The sequence below is a fragment of the Podarcis pityusensis genome (assembly GCF_964106645.2).
Source record: "Podarcis pityusensis genome assembly, chromosome: 17".
Taxonomy (NCBI): Eukaryota; Metazoa; Chordata; class Lepidosauria; order Squamata; family Lacertidae; genus Podarcis; species Podarcis pityusensis.
This window is the reverse complement of record NC_138042.1, coordinates 17327253-17351596: the sequence shown is the minus strand read 5'-3', so window position 1 is coordinate 17351596 and position 24344 is coordinate 17327253. Positions and strand designations below refer to the sequence as shown.

Below are 24344 nucleotides of genomic sequence, written 5' to 3'. Positions count from 1 at the left end.
TTTCGCCCTCCTACCAAAAGGAAAGTCCCTCTGATGAATTTTCTCCAGATCTTTGCCTGGCACCATTCCCTCTACCCACAAGGCTAGGTCCAGAGGACAATAAATGAGGCAAAATGGCGGCCAGCTTGCCAGCTCAGCAGTTGTTGTTAACTACCACTCGCAAAAGGGGCTTCAAAATAAACCTTGGAGGGAAAGTGGATAGGAAGCTGCATGTGACACGGCTCTTGGTGAGCTCCTGCCTTGAGAAACTGTCAGAGAATTTCGCCTACTCCCTGGAGAAATTTAGTCCTCCCCTGAACAATTTCTCCACCCAAGAAGGGGTGTCCACAGCTCTGGTTCTATAGAGCTGGGGATTTCTTTGTATTTTCCTAAACACTTCTTAAATTTATATATGTTGTTAACAATTATCATACATTTTTGTTGTTGTTGTTTAGTCGTTTAGTCATGTCCGACTCTTCGTGACCCCATGGACCAGAGCACACCAGGCACTCCTGTCTTCCACTGCCTCCCGCAATTTGGTCAAACTCATGTTGGTAGTTTCGATAACATTGTCCAACCATCTCGTCCTCTGTCATCCCCTTCTCCTTGTGCTCTCCATCTTTCCCAACATCAGGGTCTTTTCCAGGGAGTCTTCTCTTCTCATGAGGTGGCCAAAGTATTGGAGCCTCAGCTTCACAATCTGTCCTTCCAGTGAGCACTCAGGGCTGATTTCCTTAAGAATGGATAGGTTTGATCTTCTTGCAGTCCATGAGACTCTCAAGAGTCTCCTCCAGCACCATAATTCAAAAGCATCAATTCTTCAGCGATCAGCCTTCTTTATGGTCCAGCTCTCACTTCCATACATCACTGCTGGGAAAACCATAGCTTTAACTATATGGACCTTTGTCGGCAAGGTGATGTCTCTGCTTTTTAAGATGCTTAATTAATTAACACTGTGATTCTGTGCTTCTGTGGAATGCATATAGCACTTAATGACAAAACAGGCTTACTCTTCTACTCCACTATATTTCCAAAGAGCAGCTTATATATGATTTCCAGGGAGTTGTTCCTCCAGGACCATCCTTTCCTTGCTTCAGGGTGGGAACTGAGCAGTGGGTTATCAAACCATGGTCCAGCTTATCTTCTGCTCATTCATCTGCATGATTCCCCTTGTTGCCTAGTTTACAGGCCTACTTTACAGGCCCGTAGCCAGATAATATGTGCAAAGCACTTTGGACACTTCAAAGGAACTCTATAAATGCCAAGTATTCCTCATCTTTTGTATATTTACAAAAATGATATTTGCTTCCAAAAGGTCATACAGTTGTTCCACAAATACCACCACTGCTCTAATCTGACTGAGCCTACGGTTCTCAGATACACTAACAGATAATAAAAACAGTATGAATGTCATATGTTGTCACCATAAGTGATGATCGGATGCAGTCATGTATATATGTAATTGGGAGGAAAGGTTATTTGGACTTTTGGCCGAATAAGCAGGCAAACCATCCCATTGTGCTCTCTCAGATCAGGCTGTAAAACCATAACTTTTGTCCCTAACATTATTTTGAGTGTACTTTAAATATGCCCCAGCCCACAGTATCAATCTGTCTCTTATGCATGTGATCTTATTACCTTAAGATATAATTATACAGTGCTCCAAATAAAAGGAACGTGGCAGCTTTTTTCATATTTTTTTTAAAGGTAGTAACTATCAATAGGCAATAGCCATTATTTTACAGCTCTGTATCATTAGCAGAACAATTACTGCAGAGGAGAGATGTTTTAGCACAATGCACACTCTTTTCTCCTTTAGATAATTGCATGAAAACATAAAACTCATGCTCATGATAATAAAGTGCTTGTGTGGCTGGTTTTAACTTTTCATATCATAGGTGCATGCTAATCCTTCCAATAGTTATCATTCCTCCTCGCTCCTCCCTAATCCTTCTTGGAGGAGCTTTGCCCAATTGGTACATATAATTCAGAGTCATAGAGTTTACTTGCTAGAATGCTCAGAATGTTTCAGTATGAGTATGTTTAGGGAAGCTTTTAATGTTTGATGCATTACTGTATTTTAATATTTTGTTGGGAAGCCGCCCAGAGTGGCTGGGGAAGCCCAGCCAGATGGGCGGAGTATAAATAATAATAATAATAATAATTAATAAATTATTATTGAGTTCTCATACTGATCTGCAGTGTTAATGAACAGCAACAAGCAATGCTAACCATATAATTGACAATGGTTGTGCAGCACATATATATATATATATATATATATATATATATATATATATTTACTATCATCATTATTATTACAAATCTGTTGTAGCTTGGGTTTACTGTCACATCTTAGGGTAATTACCGTATTCTTCGCTCTATAAGATGCACCAGACTACAAGACGCACCTAGTTTTTGGAGGAGGAAAACAAGACAAAAATATTCTGAATCCCAGAAGTCAGAACAGCAAGAGGGATCACTGCGCAGTGAAAGCAGCAATCCCTCTTGCTGTTCTGGCTTCTGGGATAGCTGTGCAGCCTGCATTCACTCCATAAGACGCACACACATTTCCCCTTACTTTTTAGGAGGGAAAAAGTGAGTCTTATAGAGCAAAAAATACGGTATTTGTTGTTTTCTGAAACCGTCTTATATTGAGTTAAACCATGGGTTTATCTAGCTCAGTATTGTCTACATCCGGACTCACAGTAGCTCTCCAAGGTACCAGGCTGAAATCTTTTCCACTCCTACCCGAAGCAGGCATAGGCAAACTTGGCCCTCCCATCATTCCTGACGACTGGTCCTGTTAGCTAGGGCTGGTGGAGTTGTAGTCCCAAAATATCTGGAGGGCCAAGTTTGCCTATGCCTGTGCTAAAGATTGAACCTGGAAACTTTTGCATGCTGAGCAGGCAACTACCTTGCTACAGCAAAAACTGAGCTACAGCTGCTCTGGAGGCCACAGCCAATTGTAACAAATGAGCATTCCACCCTTGGTATACAAGTCAGCGCCAAAGAGCATGCATCAAACAGCATAAAAAGCAAGCAAATTAGACTTACATATCATGCTGTTTGAAGTTACTGTCGCTCTGTAAATAAATATTGGTATCTACTCATTTGTGGACTGGTGATTATCTTTTCCTTTATTTCCTCTGCAAATAGTTCTGGGAGCTTATTGATGCTGCGGAAAGTGAGATAGATACCTCAGCTACAGCCACCTGTTCCCTGTCTTGGGTGCACATTATTTGACACAGGCTAATGGCAAACATGGGACGTGGGTGGCACTGTGGGTTAAACCACAGAGCCTAGGACTTGCCGATCAGAAAGTCGGCGGTTCGAATCCCCACGACGGGGTGAGCTCCTGTTACTCGGTCCCTGCTCCTACCAACCTAGCAGTTCAAAAGCATGTCAAAGTGCAACTAGATAAATAGGTACTGCTCCGGCAGGAAGGTAAACAGTGTTTCCGTGCGCTGCTCTGGTTCGCCAGAAGCGGCTTAGTCATGCTGGCCATATGACCCGGAAGCTGTACACCGGCTCCCTCGGCCAATAAAGCAAGATGAGCGCCGCAACCCCAGAGTCAGTCACAACTGGACCTAATGGTCAGGGTTCCCCTTTACCCCCTTTACTAATGGCAAACATGGAGCATGTCCCGTCCCCGTCCCCCCCACTGGTGGAATATTAGGAAAACAAAATGGTAACTGCGAATGTCCTTATTGATTCTGATCCACACTGACAGAAGTCACCTATTGTTTGTTATGCCCTTACAGTGAGTAGTGCTATCCAAAGTGGGCCTGAAAATGCAGGTCTATGCTGTTCTGTGCAAATGATGTCGTACAAATTACATGGCTGCTTGCTTAGACACCTGGGTCAATGGCTCTCCAGCATTTGCTATGAAACCCACTGTTGGGATTTCATCTTCTGGTATCAACTCTGCCTGCGCCCAGTAAACCACAGGCACCAAATGCTTTCTTTCAGCTCATCAGTATATCCCAGCATCTGCAGAAGTATGCCTAGCTGAAACCACAAAGAGGACCTTTTCACTGGCCGTACACAGCCTCTGGAGGCTAGTCTGGCCTCCATTTAAATGGATTTCCACTGGATGGGAACATCCTTCCGGTACAGTAGTACCTCGGATTAAGTACTTAATTCATTCCAGAGGTCCGTTCTTAACCTGAAACTGTTCTTAACCTGAAGCACCACTTAAAGTTCTTAACCCAAGGTACTATTTCTGGGTTAGCAGAGTCTGTAACCTGAAGCATATGTAACCCGAGGTACCACTGTATAGGAGGACTTTGGAGCCACAAATGGTTTTAAAGCAGCTGAACTGAATGGTTTTACTGGCTGAAGATACCTGGTTGTTTGAAAATCTGCTTTGTACTTTGTGTAGGCGTGTTCTGCTGTTGGGTATTTTTTAGGCGTTCTGTTTTATTGCATGCTTTGACTTATTGCTATTTGCTGCCTTGTGTATTTTTAGAGAAGGGGTGGCTAACCTTTGGCTCTCCAAACATTCCTGTTCTCATCATCCCTGACTTCTGACCATGCTTGTAGGGCCAATGGTAGTAGGAAGCCAGTATACACACACACCCTAGCCAGATGTTTTATATACATAAATATATAACTAGACCAGTGTTTCCCAAACTTGGGTCTGCAGCTGTTTTTGAACTACAACTCCCATCATCCCTACCTGGCAAGACCAGTGATCAGGGATGATGGGAACTGTAGTCCAAAAACAGCTGGAGACCCAAGTTTGGGAAACACAGGTCTAGAGTGACCAGATTAGTGAACAAGTCATAAAAGGCTGGTTGTGTCCATTTAGAAATTTAAGTGAAGACATTAAGAGATAAAATAAATCCTATGAAATCCCCAGCTATGCTGGCTGCCTAACCATAAAATATTTTCTGTTCTAAATTTTGAAAAGTGTATCTCAGCAATCTTAACAATAAGCCTGTAAGGCCTTGTTACTATTCTCCCTCCATTGCAAGGTGCATTGTCTGAGAAAAAGGAACTTGCTGGTGGCTGTCCCATATATTAGGGAAGGGGCTGAGATTTGCAGCGGCAACTTTCACCCGTTAGACCACTCTCTCCAACCTTTCCATCTTCAGCTAAATAAACAAAGTCTCATTTCAACAGGAGCCCGTTTCCCTGCTGAAGCATGGAAGAGCCGAGTCCTTGACACCATTAGCCTTTCCAACAGGATTTGTTGCTTACACAAACATATGGCTCATTTTTCTTACACCAATTCAGTAATTATTCCAAAGCTCATTAGTCAGACTCCCCCCCCCCCACCTTCAGAGAGGAGTTGGCAAATTTATGATCCCTGGGAGATGAAGTGTCTGTGTCTCTGTGCGGTACGGGAAGCGAAGCCATCTTCAACACAACACAACATCTAAACTTATTGGGGCCTTTTATTTAGATAAACTGCTTTAGCACACGTGCACACCCAACATGCAGTCCCCATTTGTCTTTCAAAGGAACGATTCTGTGCGTGGACTCACAGTGCGGTTGTGAAGATGAATTTTGTTGCGACGAGGGACTCCTGTCTCCAGCAGAACACGAGATCCCGCTATTCCATGCCTAATCCAGGGGCCATTTGAGGACATGGAATATTGGCTTCTTGACTCACTCTCTCTCTCTTCCCCGAATCAAGGCTCGGGGGAGAAGCTTCTCTCCTTGCAAGTGGAAAGGCATTGCACAATATACGTGCCCTTTAAGTGTCCTGCCAGCAACGTGCTCTCTAATCCCACCTACCCACCCCACATCTCAACTTCTTAATTTCATAGAATTGTAGAATCGGGGTCATCTAGCCCAACCCGCTGGAATACAGCGCAGCAGGTGCGAGTAAGCATAAATTTGGTGGTGGGGAGGGCTTTATGTCTTTATTTGCCAGAGCAGAACGCAGCTGGGTCTGTGCTTGCTGCTTGCTCCCTTACAGCACCGGGATGGCCTTGTGGAGGCGAAAGTTTGGCGCATTGCAAGCTCGCCTCCCTTCACCCTTCTCCCTCCCCCCGCCCATCCCTGCTCAGCCCGCCGCCCCATTCAAGTGATTATCTGCCGAAGACCTCTAGAGCCATCTCCATCTCTGCAGCGCGCTGATAAGACAGCTGTTTCTCTCGCCGCCGTGTCTCTCCGGGCCCCGGTCTGTCTTTCGGTACAAACTGTGGCTTTGTTACCTTGGCCTGCTGCTGTCACTTTCTCTGTTGTGCGGGGCGTTTGATCCGAGCACAAAAGAGGGAGGGTGGCTGGGTGGCTGGGTCGAGGTGCGGGGGGTTGCAGAGTGACAGAGACTAAGGGAGGGAGAGGGAGAAGGGAGAGAAAAGAGATGGGAATGATCGCCTGGCTGATAGGCATGGCTTTGCGGCATGTATCCGCGCCCAAGTTGCAGAGAAGGGTGGGGGTAGGAGATGGACCCCCCTGTCCACAAGCAGCAAACCAGAAACTCCCCCGTCTCCCTCCCCCACACCCTTAAAAAAAACCTAGCAAATGGGCGAGGGATAACAACGAGAAAGCAAGCAGATGGCTTCCTCCAATCTGAATCCAAATAACCATCATTTATCTTCCCTTTCAAGAAGTTAAGAGATTGCTCGTGCCCTTGCCCGGAAAGAATAATTTTTTAAAAGCAACCCCTTCTTCGCAACTGCCTTTGTACATACCAAACATTCACGGGGATTGTATGTGGGGGGAGAAGAAAGCTCATTTGTATTCAGGCTGCATCATCATCATCATTTTAATTTATTTATTTTTAAAGAAGAAGAAGTGTTGCTTAGTCAGGCTCGCAACTCCTAAACTTGCTGCCAACATGTGCAGCGCGAGTCTAGCCGTAAGATATATATACTGTATATATGTTTCACACACACACGTGTATGATTTGGAAGAAATCTTCATTGGGTTCAGTTGGACTCAGTTCTCGGCAAGCGGCTTAAGGCTGCAAGCTTTCGTGTCAGCGGGACTTCCTTCCAAGTAGCAACATCCTGTCGGTGTCTACTCGGAAGTCAGCACTGGTTTATCCCCAAGGAAGTGCGGAGCCCAAGTGGCGCTCCGAAAGACACTCCGAAACAGGCGTCCACTGAAAGGAACTGAAACGGAGCGTCGGAACAAGTGAGTCAGTTGAAGCTTGAGGCCCGTTCGGTGGCTATTTTGCAACAAGGAAAGAAGCAAGACTTTCTCTCTCCAGTTAAGAGAGAGAGAGAGAGAGAGAGAGAGAGAGAAGTTGCAGGAGGCAGTGTGTTGAATTAAGCAACGCCTAGACTATTTCGTGCGCTGGAGCCCTCTCGTTTATTATATACTTCCTTTGCGTTTAGGGAGCACGTCCAGTAAACATGACCTTATGAGAGCCCTTTCAAAAGGAAGCTCTTTTAAAGACCGATCTCTCAACTCGCACAATTTCACACATGGGCAGCACTATCGCCTTGAGATAACATGTTTTCCAAACGGAATAGACAGTTACATCTCAGATTTTTTTTTTTCTGCTGAAGTCCCCTTCCCGTCCCCGCTCCTTGTTTGAGCGTGGACAAGCGAGCCTCTCTTTCTAAGCGACGCTCTTTACGGCTCTTGTGAAACAGTGGTTTTCTAAAAGAGAGTTTGTGTGTGTTTAAACTTGGCTCTTAGCTGCTGTGTGACTTCCTCGTTCGCCGACCGTGGGAGATGGCTGAGAAAGCAAGGCGAAAGAAAGTGAGCTGCTTTGGCTAAGACGAGATGGGCGCCTCTGTCCATGGTCCTGAAACTCCCCAACTTTAGTTTTAGAGTGGAAACTAGAGATTAAGAGATTGCCTAGATTTGGGGATGGTTCCTTTGCTTTCCCCACCCCGTCCAGCCCCCCCAAAAGTGTTCTTCTGCCACATGAAATGTACCTTCCCGGGCAGGCGCGTTAAAAACTACTTGTTTATTTGTTGTTGTTGTTGTTGTTGTTGTTGTTGTTGTTGTTGTTTTCTTGAAATTGCTAAGATCCTAAATTATTGAGTTTGGTTTGCGTGTGACTGGGTGTTAGCAGGACCTACTCAACTCTAAAAATTATGTTGCCCGCGTCCGAAAAGTGATGGTGCTGTTATTTTTGAAGAGCACAGTTGTGTGTGTTTTTCTTTTGTCGCTGTGTTCTTACGTAGAAAAAGCAGCTGTGTAACCAGAAAGAGAGTCTCTTTATTTCTTTGTGTTATGTGTCAAACGCTGATGTCGGAAATGTGGTTTCTTCTGCAAAGTTTGAAAAAATCAAAAGATTAAAACAAAACAAAAAAGATGAGGACCATCTTTTGCCTAAACAGGAATGGGACAGGAGAGGGACCCGGCGGTAAGCCTTCAGGTCAGCCTGATAGTTGAGAACTTCTGCTTAATTTCACTTGCTACCTTGCTAAGTGTTTGTAAACTTACGGATGCATTTAAAAAGAAAAGAAAAGAAAAGAAATGAGTTCAAACTAGCGGTTAACATGGCATTTGCACTGTGTACAAGGTTGGCATGTGCCATCTTCTTCTAGAATCTCCTGGTAGTCCTTGGGGAAAGTTGACGAAACCCCATTTCTTAAGTTAAAACAGAGAGAGAGAGAAAAGATACACACCTTCGAGGGATTTCTCTAGAGCAGCTGCTTTTGAAAACTTAGCAAGAGTATTGTTTTTAATCGATTCCACTGAAGACAGAATGCCACTTTGCTGCACGTTTTAATCAGCTCTGGCATTTCGCAAGGTTACTTTCCTTCCTTTCTTCTCCAAGGCTGCCAACTCTCCCCTTAAAACATCTCCCCCCGAAGTTAGTCACTTAGGCAACTCCAAAGAGAGTTTTGTCTTACTTCTTTTAGCCTATCAATAGTCCAGGTTGCCGCTGCTCTCCATTCTTCCTCCTCCTCCTCCACCCCAACTCGTCCTTCAAACGCCGATTTGACATATAATAATCTGGCTTCATCAGGAGATGCTCCTGAATGAGGGGCGTGTCTATAACACATGGCTAGAGTGTTAAAGGGAACAAAAAAACAGCCTTGGTCTAATGATGGCATCACTAGTGAAACAAAGGTGGTCATAATTAGGCAGAGCCCACATCTAAAATTTCAAAAGCAACAAACAAAAAGTCCGGGTGTTTTACGGGACACCAACGTTGGAAATGTAACCCCACGTCGAGGTGGGTATACTTTTAAAACTTAACTAAGGCATCAGTCATAAAGACAGCACTGTTCTGTTTCTCCCTTCCCCACCTCTTCTGTTTTAGGGTTTCAGGATCCATCCCATCCCACATTCCCCAAAGAGGCAGACAGCGTTTAAGCAACTAGCGTTATCCCAATGCTTCACAGTACCAACTTCAGCCCAAGGGGAAAGGTTCGTTTGAGGATGAAGCGCCCATTTCAGTTCACCTGAAGGCGGCTAGGCGGTGTAGAAATGAACACACACACACACACACACACACACACCCTCCATCTGACGTCGATTGAATCCTGATATTGTAGGGACCAAACAGTCGGATAACCGACGGCTCTGGCATCCGTCCCTTTCATCCCTTGTAAACACTTAAGGACACGCTCCCAGGGGTCCCAAATTAACATTAATCTCACGGTCCCTACCTACTTTCTGGCACTCCTCACCACATGCAAAATGTTCGGTTGTACTTCGCTTGGGGGGGGGGAGGGATGGGCACATAATACCGCCTCCCCCGGGGGCATAGAGTGCTTAGATGTTACACGCAGCGGTTCGCCCCTTCCTCCTTCCCTCTCCCACCAAATATAGTCTAGAAGGCACTTCCAATTGGAGAGAGAGCGAGAGAGAGATTGAAGTACAAGAGAAGGACACGGAAGGGCAAAGGCACGGAAAGCTTCTGCGGTGTACCCACCGGGGGAGGCAGAAGGAAAAAAACCATTCTCAAACAGAATTAAGTCAGAACAATCGGCAAGGAGGGCAAGTGGAGGTGGGGGGGGGGAGTCTTTGCTTTCCCCCACCCCCGCCGCCGCCACCATCAGCATCCCTTCCTTCGCTCTAGCAGCTTAGGAGAGCATCTTGGAGGGATGGCGAGCAACTTTCCTGGAGAGGAGGGAAGTTGAGGGCGGGAGATGGGAGGCAGGACCCTGAAAAACGCTTCTTAGGCAGCCTGGGAGGGGGGCAGATTCATCTTAACAGGCTTCTTCCTCCTCAAAGGGAAGACCGGTAGACGCCCTGTGAAATTCAAACGCATGGCAGATGCAAAAGACTCTGCAGTTGGGATGGAGCTGCTTTTACCTCTCCCCCCCCCCTTTTAAAGAAAGAATTTTGTGTTCTCCCGGTGAACACAAGTCCCTACAAGTCTTCAAGGTGTGCTTCCTTCTCTTCAGTTGGCTGACCTACATAGTGGCAGACCGTGTGTACTGGAGGGGGTGGGGAACATATAATTGTGTATCTCTGTGTTTGCGTGTGTAAGAGAGGGGTGTCTACTCTTTGGTAAAGAGAACTCGTGACAAACCCCCCAAAAGAGGGCTAGACCAGACCTCCTTCCTCCGTCTAAAGAATCGTGGCAGCAGCATCGACCTAAACCCAGCCGATCGAGCAGTGCTCCAGCCTGCTGTTGCAAAAAAATGTGGCAAGCATTGCCATCGTCTTGCATTTCGTCTGGCGTGTGGAAGTTCCTTTCCAAAAGAGAGAGAAAGACAGACAGAAAGGGAGGGCAGGTGCTGGGCAAGAGAAGGACAAGGGGAGGAGAGGCAACTTCGCTCAATCCTGCGCTGCTCGCTTCCTGCGCTGCCTCTCCCTTATATCTCTCTCTCTCTGCCTTGCCTGCCCTGCTCGGCGCAACGCACCCTTGAAACGGGACTCCATTGAGCCCTCCGGAGTGACACGGCCCTGCGGCCAATCCGGAGCAGCCTCTCCGCCGGGGCGGTGCCTGCCGGAGCCTGCCGGACCAATCGGAGGCTCCGCAAGGCCTGCGAGCAAGCTCAGCTGTCCCTGGCTCCGGCGTATACTTCCGCGCGTGGCACTCGGGATAGGTGGGAGAGCCTGGCGCGGCTGCAGAGACACATAGGCGCGCACCCTCGTGCGGAAGCAGAGGAGCGCCGGGTGATACGGTTCCTATAAATCTGTGCTCCACTTCGCCTCCCATTTAAGGCGTCCTTCCCCCTCGTGCCTGTTCTCACTTAAAGAGATGCAGCAGCCCACTTCGATTGGGAGCTGCTAGAGCGAAGGAGGCAGAGAGAGGGAGGCAGCCTTTTAGGAAACCCTCCTTTCATCCCTTCTTTCCTTTGTTCCTACCTTTTATTTCTCCTCCCCTCCCCCCCTTTTTCTGTTTAGTTGTGTTGTAACAGGGGAACCTTCGCTCTTGCCACGCTCCTTATTTTTTTAAGTTCTTCCCCCTTTCTTTATTTTTTCATCCCCCCCTTCCCAAATTTCTTTCCGCGCTGTGGGAGCGGAGAAAGAAAGCAGCTTTTAAAAATAATAATAATAATAACAATATATATATATTTCAATCTTTTACGTTTCTCCGCCCCCTCCCTCCATTTTTTATTTTCTTCTGTTTACAACTGTCCGCAATTTAGGTTTTGGGTGTTGTCGTGAGACCTTCCCCCTTTTGCTTCTTACTCATCTTTATTGGGACACCGCTACCTTTTTCCCTTTTTTTTCTTTTTTCTTTTTCTTTTTCAAAACTGAAGCGAGAAAGGTAAGTTGCGCTTTTTTGTTACTATATTATTATTATTATTATTATTATTATTATTACTCTTGCTGTTTCGTGTCTCTGCTAGTCCTTAGGGTGGCTACCTCGCCCACAGAGGGAGGAGGACCAAAAGTCGTAGACAATTAAGTTTACCGCACACACACTTCTGTGCTCGGTTTTCAAGCGCTTGGTGCCCCCTGCTAATAGGGTTAGAGACCCGCTGCACCGTTGTAGAAATATCTGCATGAGATAGAGCAGTTGGTAGAGGATGATATACGTTATATATGTATATTACTTGCGTTTAGGCAGCTAGGTGCTCACAGGGAGCAAAACGCTGGAGGAAAATACAGCAGCTTAGCTGGAGGTGTAAAGTTCAAAGTCTTTTTAAAAAAACAAAACAAAAAAACCCCAAACCACCTCTGATCGTGAAACGCGTCTTTCGCGTTGGACCAGCGAAAAGTACCCAACACACAGGGCATGAGGATGAATGAGTGGAATGAGCATCGCTTTGAGGAGCTTAAACCCGGCGTTTGCAGATCAGACGGGATAAGCTCGCCGCTGTAATTGCATTAGCCAAATAGCATTGGGTGGCTTGGAAAGAAAGAGAAGGTGGAAACGGCGGCGGCGGCGGGGAGGTGGGTGGGTAGGAGAGACAGAGGCGCGCACACAGAGCAGACAAGAGACGAGATGGGAGAAGCAGTAGCTTGATATTGGCAAAAATTTGCAGATCCTGGTGTGTGTTAGCTGTCAGAGCTGCTGGCTGGAGATGTGCCAGGATATATATGTGTGTGTGTGTGTGTGTGTGTGTGTGTGTGTTAAAATGGGGAGGTGGCAGCAGGGTGGGAGAACCAGACTTTTAAAGAACCTTCCAATGACGATTATAGCGCTCTGCAGGGAGAGTTCCGCTTTTATATCCGGGAGACACGATTTTCTTTGTTCTGAGGAAGCTGAGAAGGGTGGTGAGTTGGGGGGGGTGAGGGAGAGAGAGAAAGATGCTTCAGCTCTTGATGCAGCCGAAAGACGTCCTCGCTGGCAGCCCGGCTCGCGTACCTTGCTTGGGCGGAGAGCGAAGCGTTTCCTCGCGTCGCTGTCCTTGGTCCTGAAACTGCGGCTGCGAGGGCGGCCGGCTCGAGAGCCCAGGAACCAGAAATCGGTCCCCTGAAGGCGAGGAAGCGTAGAGTCAGCCGGGCGACGAGACAGTCCTCCCACAGTCCCCTCCTATTGTGAAACTGATACCATGCTGGAGAGGAGGCGAGGCGTTCGTAGTCCCCAGCCCGCTCTCGTTTCGCCTGGTGTCAGCATTTGGGGGAGAAAGCGTCTGCTCCTATGGTTTAATGAAGGACACACACACACCACTCCCTCCGCGTCCTTGAATATTGCATGGAAGAAGTTGGTGGCGAAAGGTGGGGGGACATGGGGCGATGAGATTGTGGCAGTCTCTCTTTCTCTCTGTGTCGTTTTTTGGTTATGTGTGAGTGGCCGCAGGCTCGCCCCGGGGCCTTGGATTTCGGCTAGGAGCGGCTCCGGCTTGCCGTTGTAGCTTAATTTATGCCCAGCACGTTGCTATGTGTGTATGTGTGTGTGTGTGTGTGTGTGTATGTATCCACCTATTTCGCTTCCGGGAAGCATTTAACGGTAGAGCTCTATCACTCTGAGCAAATCGGTAGCCTGGGCGCCCTGTTTCCCCTTTAGTTTGTTCCAACTGGGCAGCAAAGGAAATTGGGATCGAAGCGCCCAGATTTAATTAACAATTGATGGGTGGTGGGGTTTTTTTGGGGGGGGGTTGTGTTTTTTAACCAGCTGCCTTCAGGGTGGGTGGGTTTTTGTGGTGTTGTGGGTTTTTTTGCGGCGGCGACTACGTAGATCTAGAGAGAGAAACCCAGGTAGAGTCAGTGTGTTATATTTCTGAAGTACACCCCTTGCATGCCTTGGAGCCTGCTTATCAGATATTGCTCAGAATATCAGACGGCGTTTTATTCGCCCTGCACAGCCTCGGGATGCTCTCAGGCGCGCGCGAGGCTGCAGTGTTCAAAGCTCTGGCCGCGGCGATGGGGGGAGACGTTAGTGGGACTCATCTGGAGCAAGTGGCTGAGGGGTTTGGCAGCGTCAGATTTCCCAAGAGGGTCTCTCCGCCCTTCTTACTTTAAACGGGGCTCCTTGTAATAAGGAACCTTCTTCTGGAGGGGTTTGGAACGTGCTTCGTGTTGGTGGTGCTTCCCCCCCACCCAAAAAAACCCCCGCTTGGTCTTTCGTCTCCCTGCGCCAGCTCGGCTGGCTTTTAAATCTCTCCTTCTCAGGCCACGCTGCAAAGTGACATTGCCAGGCACTCAACGCTGGGAAGTTGAGCTGCTCTCTTTGTGGAATGCACGCTTTTTTTTAGAGGGAGAGAGAGACGTATAGAATCCAAGCTCAGCGTGACCATTGGCACTTACAACCGAGCGTACTTAATATTTGGAGTACTGGGGCTACAACCACCCCAATACAGCTGGTTGGGAGACGGGTGGTCACCATCAGTAGTTGCAGTAAAAACGTGGCAAGCTTATATATGCTACGGAAGAAGGCCAGGTGGAAGTGCTATAGGGCAAATGTTTTGCACGCTCGAAAGTTCCCCGTTCAAACCCTTCATCAGGAGGTCGGGCGTGTCTGAAACTCTGGAAAGCCGCTACCTGTCAATGTGAGCAACACTGGCCAAGATGGGACCCATGGCAGACTGCCTGGGCGAGGCAGCTTCCTAAGGAGCTACTTGTTTCTTTTTCTGTGGTGGGTGGGAGCAGATGGCCTCTGGGTAGACTCCCCTCCCTCCCCAAGAAGCCACGCGGACCTTATCTGCCCTCCTCTCTCCACCACACAACAGAAGCAGCTCTGCTTTGGGGAGTAAGATGGCCAAGGTGACTCCGAAGCAGCTCTGCCTAGTAAAACCGGGCTGTAGGCCTGCGCTGAGCGCGTCTCGGGGGCTTCAAGGGCGCGCCGCTTTAAGGGAGCCTCCATCCCGGCTCTGAGCCGGCTAAACCTCCCCTGCGCAAGGCTGCAGGTGAAGGAGATCAGCCTTCTGGCAGAGGAAGGAAGGACTCCACTAGGGGGGCAGGTGCGAGCAATGCCACCTAATTGTCTGGTGAAGGTCAAGCTATGTATGGCGGAAGCCGGTAGCAAATAATGCTGTTGTAGTCAGTGGGATTTAGAGCTGCCTCGAGGGCAGGACTCGGTCGTTCCGCGTTTACGAGAGCTGCTGCCGATTTATTGAATCGCTACAAAGCTGCCCTTCTGAATTTGTCTTCCGTGATTTCCTGCGCCGACGGCGCGCTCTAGGTGCGGTCCAGCTGGCGCGGAGCGCGCGCGATCCTGAAGCCACTTAATCCGGCCCTTCTTGCATTTCAACCGAGCTTTAGGCCCGTTGACCCCAAAAGGAGCCAGCCCAAGCAGCTGCCTTCGCCTAAGCGAGACTGCCATCCTTTTCCGTGGAGGGCCAGGCCCCACTGAACTCGGTGGGGCTTGCTTCCCGGTGAAGTGGGCTGCTGCACGCGGACCTTGGAGGGGGGGCGGCGTCGAGGCTGCAGTTCGGCTCCTGCTTTCTGGATCTGAGGGGCGCTGCTGTTCCGTATTCGGAGGGTTGGACAAGGACGGAGGTCTCCACAATGCCCCTCCAATGCCCTTGAAGACAGTCAAACGCCTTTTCCAACTCCTTAGAAGTCGCTGGTGAGAAAGACTGCGCACAGGGCCATGACCACACCTATCTAGAAAGCACTTAAGGCAGCTGAAAGCTAAACATGTTTTTAAGGCAGGATGCCTGCAACCCGCCCCCCTCTTTTGTTCAGACCGGCGAATCTTGGCATGACGGCTTAAGTGCTTTATGGACGAGAGCCACCAACGATTTCCCTTCACGTAGCTCTATAGTCTCCCATTAATCTTTCACGAGATGTTCTGCAGAGTTAAGAGGCTTGGTGGATTACAGCCAAAAAGGCGCTCGTTCAACACAGTTTACTCCGGAGTCATTGACTTGAGCTGTACGACAACGGCTTCCAAAGCAGGTCTAGCTGCTTACTGGCTTCCCGTGCTTAAGCTGAAGGAAGTCTTGTCGAGTTCAGGGGCGCTTTACTCCCAAGGAAGTGTGAACACTAAATTGTACCAAGCGTTCGGTTATACAGCCGCGCAGCCCATTCTGTGCACTTGGAAGTCGGTGCTAATGAATTTAGTGGGACTTGTGCCCACCACGCCTGCATGCCTAGGATTGGGCCGCATTAGTTCCAACGGGACTGGCTTCCTAATAATTGCGCATATTATTCCATGGCTGTAACCCTCCACACTTACAACTGCGAGTAAGCGCCATGTAACTCGGAAATATTTTCCTCCAAGTATGTATGGCTGTGAGCTTAGCATAGGAGCCAACTCCTAGGGGCCGAGGTCCCCCCAATAAAGTATTTTAGGGGGCCGGTCCCTAATAGTAGTACTAGTAGTACAGTAGTAGTAATTATTATTATTAATACCCCGCCCATCTGGCTGGGTTTCCCCAACCACTCTGGGTGGCTTCCAGCAAAATATAAACACATAATAAAACGTCAAACATTAAAACCTTCCCCATACAGGGCGGCCTTCAGAGGTCTTCTAAAAGTTGTGATGGACATTGCCATTCAAATGGTGTCCTTGTCATGTGATTGATTCTGTGGGGCGGAGCTTGCCTGGTCCCCCCAATATTTTATTCAAGTTGGCACCCCCGGAGCTTCGGTTCGCCTTCTAACAGCCCGATCCTATTCCACCTTCTCCCAGAAGTAAAGCCACTGATTTTATTTATTACACTGTTGCCATGTGCAATTAATTCCTATGGAAAACAAAGGGAATTGTTTCCGAGTAAGCCCACGACCATATTCACCATCTGACACCATTAATTTCAGCAGGATTTATTTTCTAGCAAGCGTACATAGAATTGGTCAGTTTCCCCCCAACCTGGCGCATCTCCCCACCTAACTTCGGGACTTACAACTCCCATCATCCCTGAACATTGATCATCCTAGCTGGAGCTGATGGGAGTTGGTGTCTTAACATCTGGAGGGCAGCAAGTTGCGGGGGGGGGGGAGAAACTGGGGCCTTGGGGGCATCAGGCTGAAAGCTGGCTGCCGTCCCACCCATTGGACGAGCCTGTGATATCAATGGTCGTCTTGGGCATCAGCAGAAAAAAAACTCGGCGCCAAGGCTTCCAGAAATTACAGAGCATCACATTAGGCTCTCGAAATGGAGCTGTTGTTGCACTAGATCCAGAGCTAAGGGTCTTCTAATTCCTACCATTAAGGGGGGGGGACTCCAACCCGCACCCCACAACCTGTCTTTCAAGCTTAAATATGGAGCTTAAGTTGGGGTTGAATTGAGCCCGCCTTCCCCACAGTGGCGCAGGCGCACTTCGAGAGCACCCCCTGTTGTCACTCAAAAACTGCTCCAGGGGGCCGTTCATTTATTTTATTTTTCCCGCCGGCGCCCGACTGGAGTTCTGTGCTAGGACGTTGCTCGCTTGCACCGAGAGTATTCTTGCACTAAAATTGCCGGAGGCCAGATTTTATTTTATTTCTGCAAGGGTGCACGGCCGGCTGTGATGACCGCTAGCAGACATTGCAAAGTTAGTATATTGCATTTTAAGAGGCAGGGGGTTGTCGTACATCGACATACATGCTATTTATCTGTACTGAAAGCGAAACAGGATTTTAGGCCAATCCTGTGCGCACTTGCAAAGACACCTCGCTTCTTTCAGTAGGCCTTCCAAAGCAGTATTCGTTGGGGACGCGGTTTTAGTTTGCAATCCTCGACGTCTACCGGAGAGTAAGGCTGATGTGACTTACGCATAGCCACGCATATAGGTTTATGTCGTACTTAATTTGGAAAACGTCGCTGGCATTGCAGTGGCGTCCGACCGTTTGCAGACGCGAGATCTAAACCAAGTCCGCAAGGTTCCGTGCAGTGCGTAACTCCATCCGGATCTGGTCAGATGCAGGTGTTAATGGACAGCGTTTCTTCGAAACGAAAAGCCCCACCGACCTCGCGTTAACTTGCACAGTTATAATAGGACCGTATGTGCAGTTTCTGGAGAGCAGGCCGTGCCGAGCTCGGCGGGGCCTCCCGGAGACAGCTTGCAACGGCTGCCTGGCTAGGAGAACTTAAATAGGGAGGTCAAAAAGTCGTTGCAAAGGAGACCTTGCTCGGGCAATGCTTTTTCTCCTTCCTTTCTCGTAGTAGCCGCGGGGCTGTCGTCGGGTTTGCAAAACGGGGGCGATTTTCAACGTTGGTGCGAAAGTAACAGGTCTCCGGTTGCAGGGAGTCGTTTGCACCCTTTCTGGGGTTGCACGTGGAGGAAAGGCGGGGCGGAGGAGCCCAGCCCAGGGGTTAAAGTGGCCGCGCGCGTGGTTCCGCCGGCGCGCCTGGCGCCTCTGATTAGCGCCCTCCCTTCCCTCCTTAGCAGCGCGCGCGCGCGCAGGTGTAAGGTGAGGCGGCCGCAGCTGCAAGCAGTTGGCTGCGGTAGGGTAAAGGCAGGTGCGCGCGCGCCGCCCCGCGTCCTCCGCAGGGTTCCTTCGGAAGGACGCCAGAAACGTCGGAAGAAGACCGTCGCCTTTTTTGACCTTGGTCAGGTTAGCTCTTTATCCTCGGGAAGTTAATTTTTCATTTCTTTCCAGCTAGCCAACAAGCCTGTTTGTGTGGAGCTGTGAACGGCTGGTCTTCCCCTTTTGTTTCCTGGGGGGCGTGTTGGTGGGTTGGGGAGGGGTTGAGAAGGGGATGGCGATTTTTAAGTTTCTGTTTCCTTGCTTTTTCTTTCTCTTGGTGAAGGTCGTTCTCTTTGCTAGTGGCTTGGGTAAAGGTGCATTTGAAAATCAGGATTTCGTGTGAACGTGTGGCTTCTGGGAGTGCCAGAGTTGTAAGCTGGTATGCAAACCAGAGGGCATATGTTCATTTGCACATATTCCAGGAAGGGCTGTAAATTTTTGGTAAGAGTGCATGCTTTGCACGTGGGAAATCCCAGGTCTAACCCCTTTGCAACTTCCAAGTAGGACTGGCAGAAGCTTCCCAGAAATTCTGCAGTGCTGGTGCCAGTTATTGTAGAGAAATAAAACCAATAGTCTCCACTTTGTGAAAGGCAGCGTTCTCTGTACGTGCAGAATTCCTGATTCTCCCCCCTTTCAGAATGCTGTGTTGGCATTACAGTATGTGGAGACCAAGTATTTCAGATTTCCAGAATTTTATATATATATTCATTAGCACATTGGGCAAAGCTGGAATGAGAGCTCAAGGAGGTGCACTCTAAACTTCAAAGAGGAGGCTGTAGCCGGTCAGATTGCACTCTTGTGTGAACAGCTCTCTGCGTGCAGCCCCGTAGGCCCTTTGCAACAACTTAATGATTATTTTTTTTGCTATCGGGAATCAAAGCAAAGCAGCTAATAGTCAACATTAGCTATTATTAACTGCTGTTTGACTCAGAACCTTGAGGATGAAGCTGTTTAATGTATTCAGTGCACTTCTTAAGGACATTAAGGTTGCAACCTTGGGCTTGGAGATAAGCTTCAGTGGGGCTTCCTTCTGAGGAGACATGCTTGAAAAATCCCAAATCATCCTAGTGCTTGTCGTGGTTGCCGATCACAATATTGAAAGCCAGGAGCAGGTTTAAAATTCTGTGTGCAGATTTTTCCTTCCATCAAAAGACTTGGGTATTCTTTTAAAATAAGAGCTGAACGTTTGGGGGGAAGTTTTTTTCCTTTTTCTTTCAGGTGGAGACAAATTCTCCCTGTGTGTGTGGCTGCACACATTTGCTTCTAGAGAGGCAAGTGTACTATTCCTATGTGCCATCTTGCTGAAATTCCTCCAGAAATCCACATTGACTTTCAGTCCTTACTGATGTTAGAAGGAATCCCTTGCTAAAGGCTGCGGATGCAGGTGCTGAGCTTTCCTTTAATTTCCTTTTAGGGGGAAATTATTGCAGTTAGTCCTTTTGAGACTGGGGCTTTCTCAGGTCTTCTGGTTTGGGTATGGGAAATATGCAGGTTTCTTTCAGTACAGCTGAAAACCATTCAGCATAATTGGAAGTAGAGTTCAGGAGAGGCAGATGGCTTAAGATCACAAAGAGATGAGGTTTGCTAGAGTCTTGGATTGGAGGCAATATTTGAGTGAACGAGCTTGATAGCATCTTCTCAAGTCTGCAGGAGGACTGCGTTTAAATGCTTGGCCACAAAACTGGTGTCCTTTCCAAAACTGTATAGTTAATGGGGCGTATTCTAAAGTCAAGTTCTGTTGATCTGAATTGACATTGTTCGTTAGCTCCTGAGAACAGCCTTACACAGCTTGCCAAAAGTTTTGGAGAACAACTTCACCTTCCTTCCTCATTTGCCTTTCTGGCTGGGGCTTAAATTTCATTGAAAGCAGTGAGGATTATTTAGCATCCGTCAGATTGTGCAGCTGATGAGGCAAGTCTTTAAAGCACCACTCTTCCTCTATGACAGCAACATCTGATCATCCAGATGTTCCTGGACTACAGCTCTTGACCGTAGCTGACGTATCCAATAGCCAGGGATGCTGGGAGTTGCTCAGTAACAGCTGGAAGCCCAAAGGTCTTCACGCCTGTTCTTCGCTGTCTGGTAAGAAATGGTAGTCAGGGATGAATGTGAAAACACACACCCACACACCCCAAACTTTTGTGTCACATCTGCTTCTCTTGTGACACATAGCACACGTCCATTAAATTTATATCACTTCAGCCAGCATATTTCCCTCAGGATAGACTTCCTTTGTAACTTTAAATTAGCAGTGGGAAACTTGGGCCTTGAAGATGTTTCTGGATTCAAATTGAACCGCCCAATGGCCAGGCTGGCTGGGACTGATGAGTCCAACAACATCTGGTGGGCCACACATTCCCCATCATTGCTTTAAATCGTATAGTAATTCTTTGCAAGGGGAAGGATATTCTTGGAAATCTGGACTCTCATTTCCCACAATCTTTGGCTTTGGAGCAGTGTTTCCCAAACTTAGGTCTCCAGCTATTTTTTGGACTACAACTGCCATCATCCCTAGCTAGCAGGACCAGTGGCCAAGGATGATGGGGATTGTAGTCCAAAAACAGCTGGAGATCTAAGTTTGGGAAACGCTGATCTAGAGTGCAGAAGAGTAACTTTAGCCAGTTTATTAGGGTTTCATAATTTTATATTGCAAAAAAATCCCCTCAAACTGCTTTGTCGTGGTCAACGCTTGCTGTTTAAACGATCCCATCATGTATCCTTGATTTTAGAAAAGTGGTTCACAGCATTTGAACTGCTAAAGGGCAAACTCGGGGCAAGCTCCAGAACCGGGTCTCATTACTTGTCACCTGCAAGACTGAAATTCAGCCCAGCAGCTGTGCATTGGGAGTCTTCCAAGAAATGTTGTTTTCTGCCGCCTGTGGGCGGTATTGTCAAGCTGGCAGACCACAATGTTTAAGGTTGGAGGGTTGTGTTTGGCCTGCTCTTCAAGCAAGATTATGGAGTGCGGCTTGCCTTTCAAGTAAGAAGGGGAACCTTTCGAATGGCAAGTCCTGTAAGAAAGGCTCTCTTCTGTTGGTAAGAGGCATTGTAAGCAGAGCTACTGACACAATTTATGGGGTGCCTTCATGGCTCCCCTCCAAGCCGGAACTCAATTTTGGCGCTTCTCAGGTGGGTGCCATTGCCATTATAAGAGAACACGGGGGTTGTTCCGGCACCTCTTTTTCTAGAACAACAGCACTTGGGTGCCTGTATAAAGTAATCTGATCTTGCTTTCATAATTAACCATAATGTACAAGCGAGAGCATGATGAGTAATGTGTCAATTTGCAGAGCCAGAGGAATGGAATCTTTATTTTCCTAATATAAATGGGGAAATAGCCGGTTGACATCTTCTTTTGCCTTTCAACTGGTTGAAGCAAGTGGCTCAACTTTGTTAACGTCTAGGGCTGAGAGTTTGACTCATTACCCTCAACCACTCCTACAGCCTTGCTTTAGAGAAATGAATCACAGAGGAGAGGTTATTGGCTTGGCAGTGAGCAGAAATTGAAAATGCCACGTTGCAAAGAAAGCAAGCAGTCGGAGCTGGATTTGAAGAGGAGGAAATTGCCAGGAGACACAAATCTGCCTTCTGCCCACACCAAGCCTGTATTACTAAAATTAAGGTGGACCTTTGGCTCTCAGAGAAGAGGTAGAGAATAGAGGCAGATAATTCAAAGGGGGGGGGGGAAGGAACTTGTGTGTCTGTTTAAGTGCAACATGGGGACTTAATACATATGGGGAACAGGACAAGGAATTGAAAGTTCCCAAGGTTATGTACACAGAAACCTTGAACTGATAAGATCCGCCCCTGAAACGAAGCAATAACTCCAATTTGCGAGCTGCCAAACTTTTATTCTTGCACAAAAAGTTGCATTCCATTTGCAAAGCTGAACCAGAATTGGTCATCTTGGTGTTCTGGTGAACCCAGTGCCTTTTGCTCTGTTTGCCTATTGGACAATCTCCGGGTACTTTGCTGCAGATTCCGGCCAAGATTCTTACTCCCAGTTGTTTTAAAACAACGCCTGATAAAATGACCCCTTTCCTCACAAGTTGTGCTTCTGAAATTAAGAAAGGTTGGGGCTCAGTTCCGGTATTCAACACAAATTCCCGAGCTCTGAATTTTTTAGTGTGTCTTTTGCCGCCGACTCTGTTTTGGGGTTCTAGTAAAACAAGAAACCTCAAAGTGTATCCCAGAAACCTGAAATATGTGCCTCTGCCCTGTTTCTGGGATTCAAATACAGTCATACCTCTAGTTACGTTCCGCTCTTGTTACGTAACTTTCAGGTTACGAACGCAGCAAACCTGGAAGTGTTTACTTCCGGGTTCGCCACACGCGCAGAAGCGATCTGCGCGCTTCGCACATGCGCAGAAGCGATAGGTGCGCTTTGCACACGTGCAGTAGCGACACTCTACTTATGTACTTTTCAGGGTGCGAACGGCACCCTGGAACAGATTGCATTCGTAAGTAGAGGTACCATTGTAATAGTTTACCGGCAGCAGGCGCACCCCCAAGCAGCTTAAAATGAATGGTAGGTTTATGTTTCGGATAGCGGAAGGGGTCAAAGGTGAAATTTAAAACAAAAACGGAGAGCACCAGCAAACTAAAATAAACAATATGAGGTGATTGGTAATGGGTATTTAACTTCATTTCTGTCATATTATTCCCCCCCCCCCCCCAGCCAGCTAAAAAAATAAAATCAAGACAGGATTAATATAAAGAGAATATAACAGAACGATGACTTTTACTTAGGAGAAAATATTTCTTAGAAAAAAAGAAGAAATGCATTTTGGACTGGGGGGTGATGAAGTATGAATATTTGTCCTCTTCAGTTGGTAGAGTGTGAGATTCTTAATCTCAGGATAGTGAGTTCGAGACCCACATTAGGCAAAAAATTCCTGTATTGTAGGGGGCTGGACTAATAGACCCTCATGGTTCCTCACAGCTCTTCAATTCAGATTTTACTATCCTTCTTTTCCCCATATAGTGGTACCTCAGGTTAAGTACTTAATTTGTGCTGGAGGTCCGTTCTTAACCTGAAACTGTTCTTAACCTGAAGCACCGCTTTAGCTAATGGGGCCTCCTGCTGCCGCCACGCCCCCGGAGCACGATTTCTGTTCTCTTTCTGAAGCAAAGTTCTTAACCCAAGGTAATATTTCTGGGTTAGCCGAGTCTGTAACCTGAAGCGTATGTAACCCGAGGTACCACTGTACTGGTTTTTAATGCATCAGCTGCTTTTTCTACACATTGGTTTTATTGCGCAAAAGTTTAATTTTCGAATTGCTTCCACCAAACGTTTGTGTTTGAGCAACCGTTTCAAATTTTAGCAAAACTGATCGACTTGCAGCTCAACCCAATGCATGAGTACTCGGAAGGTCTGTTAAATTCAAAGTCGTGTACATGTGATTGCAGCTTTAGTGGCCAGTTAAGATCATTACACGATTGCTACTGTATTAGTCAAGGGTAAAAAACAAATGACCTTCAGATCTGCTCAGGACTGAATTTTGTGTGTGTGCAATTATTCTGCAAGTGCCCCCCTGCATAATTAAGCATGGAATTTCCATTTATGCAGATGGGTGAGGATATATGCATACTGTTGACAAAATGCATTTGGCCTTTTGCTGCACTCGGTGTCTTTGTACACCAACTTACCTGACAGCTGTGACGTGTGATGCCCATACGATTTCAGATCTTTGCAAGATGAATCAAATGTTTGGACGGGGGTGTGGGGGGGAGAGAGGGTGGGACTATATGTGTAAATAGCTGAGTTGTGCAGGCAAACATTTAAACAAACATTGAGAGGCATCTGTTTCCAGTTTGAAAATAATAGTAAATTCACCCCTAGATCAAATGTGTTCCGAAGCTCTTGAGCAGATGGAGCGAAATACCTGAATGAAAAGGTATTTGCTTGTTAAGTAATCCTATGTCTAAAAGCCGAATGAATAGACTCTATTGGTGTTTCAGGTGTAAGTCAACTTCCTAGGTTGCTGCTTTTAATATTTCTCTGTGTGGCAAGTGAGATCAATTGTCAATGACCTTGAGGATGGAAAAGAGTTGTATTGTCATTTAAAGGGTTTGAAATACCCTTTAAATTTCCCCTTACAAAAGCCGTTTTGTAGATACAACTAATTATTTTGCGTTCTGATGTTTTCTTTTATGGTGATGCTTGTCAGCTGTAGTGGATTTGTGTGTGTGTGTTTAAAAAAGGCTTTTTATTCTGCTTCGGCACTGCAAAATATTAGTCTTGAGTGAAGCCAGAAAGCCTG

At 47.3% G+C, this 24344-nt stretch overlaps 1 protein-coding gene across 10 annotated transcripts in view; it reads left to right on the top strand.

Annotated features, from left to right (window-relative positions):
• Nucleotides 1–24344, top strand: part of ELAVL2 (ELAV like RNA binding protein 2) — a 168459-nt gene that overhangs the window by 15880 nt on the left and 128235 nt on the right. For 2 of the 10 annotated variants that reach the window (XM_080987889.1, XM_080987901.1), the window contains exon 1: nucleotides 16993–17165. The exons of 1 other annotated variant lie outside the window; for it this stretch is intronic. In XM_080987889.1, coding sequence (XP_080844015.1) covers nucleotides 17142–17165 — 24 coding nt within the window. In that variant the 5' untranslated portion in view covers nucleotides 16993–17141. Of the gene's footprint in view, nucleotides 1–11450; nucleotides 11570–16992; nucleotides 17166–18067; nucleotides 18169–24344 lie in introns of those variants that run through there. 7 more of the 10 variants (XM_080987893.1, XM_080987890.1, XM_080987897.1 and 4 more) reach the window with 7 other exon arrangements.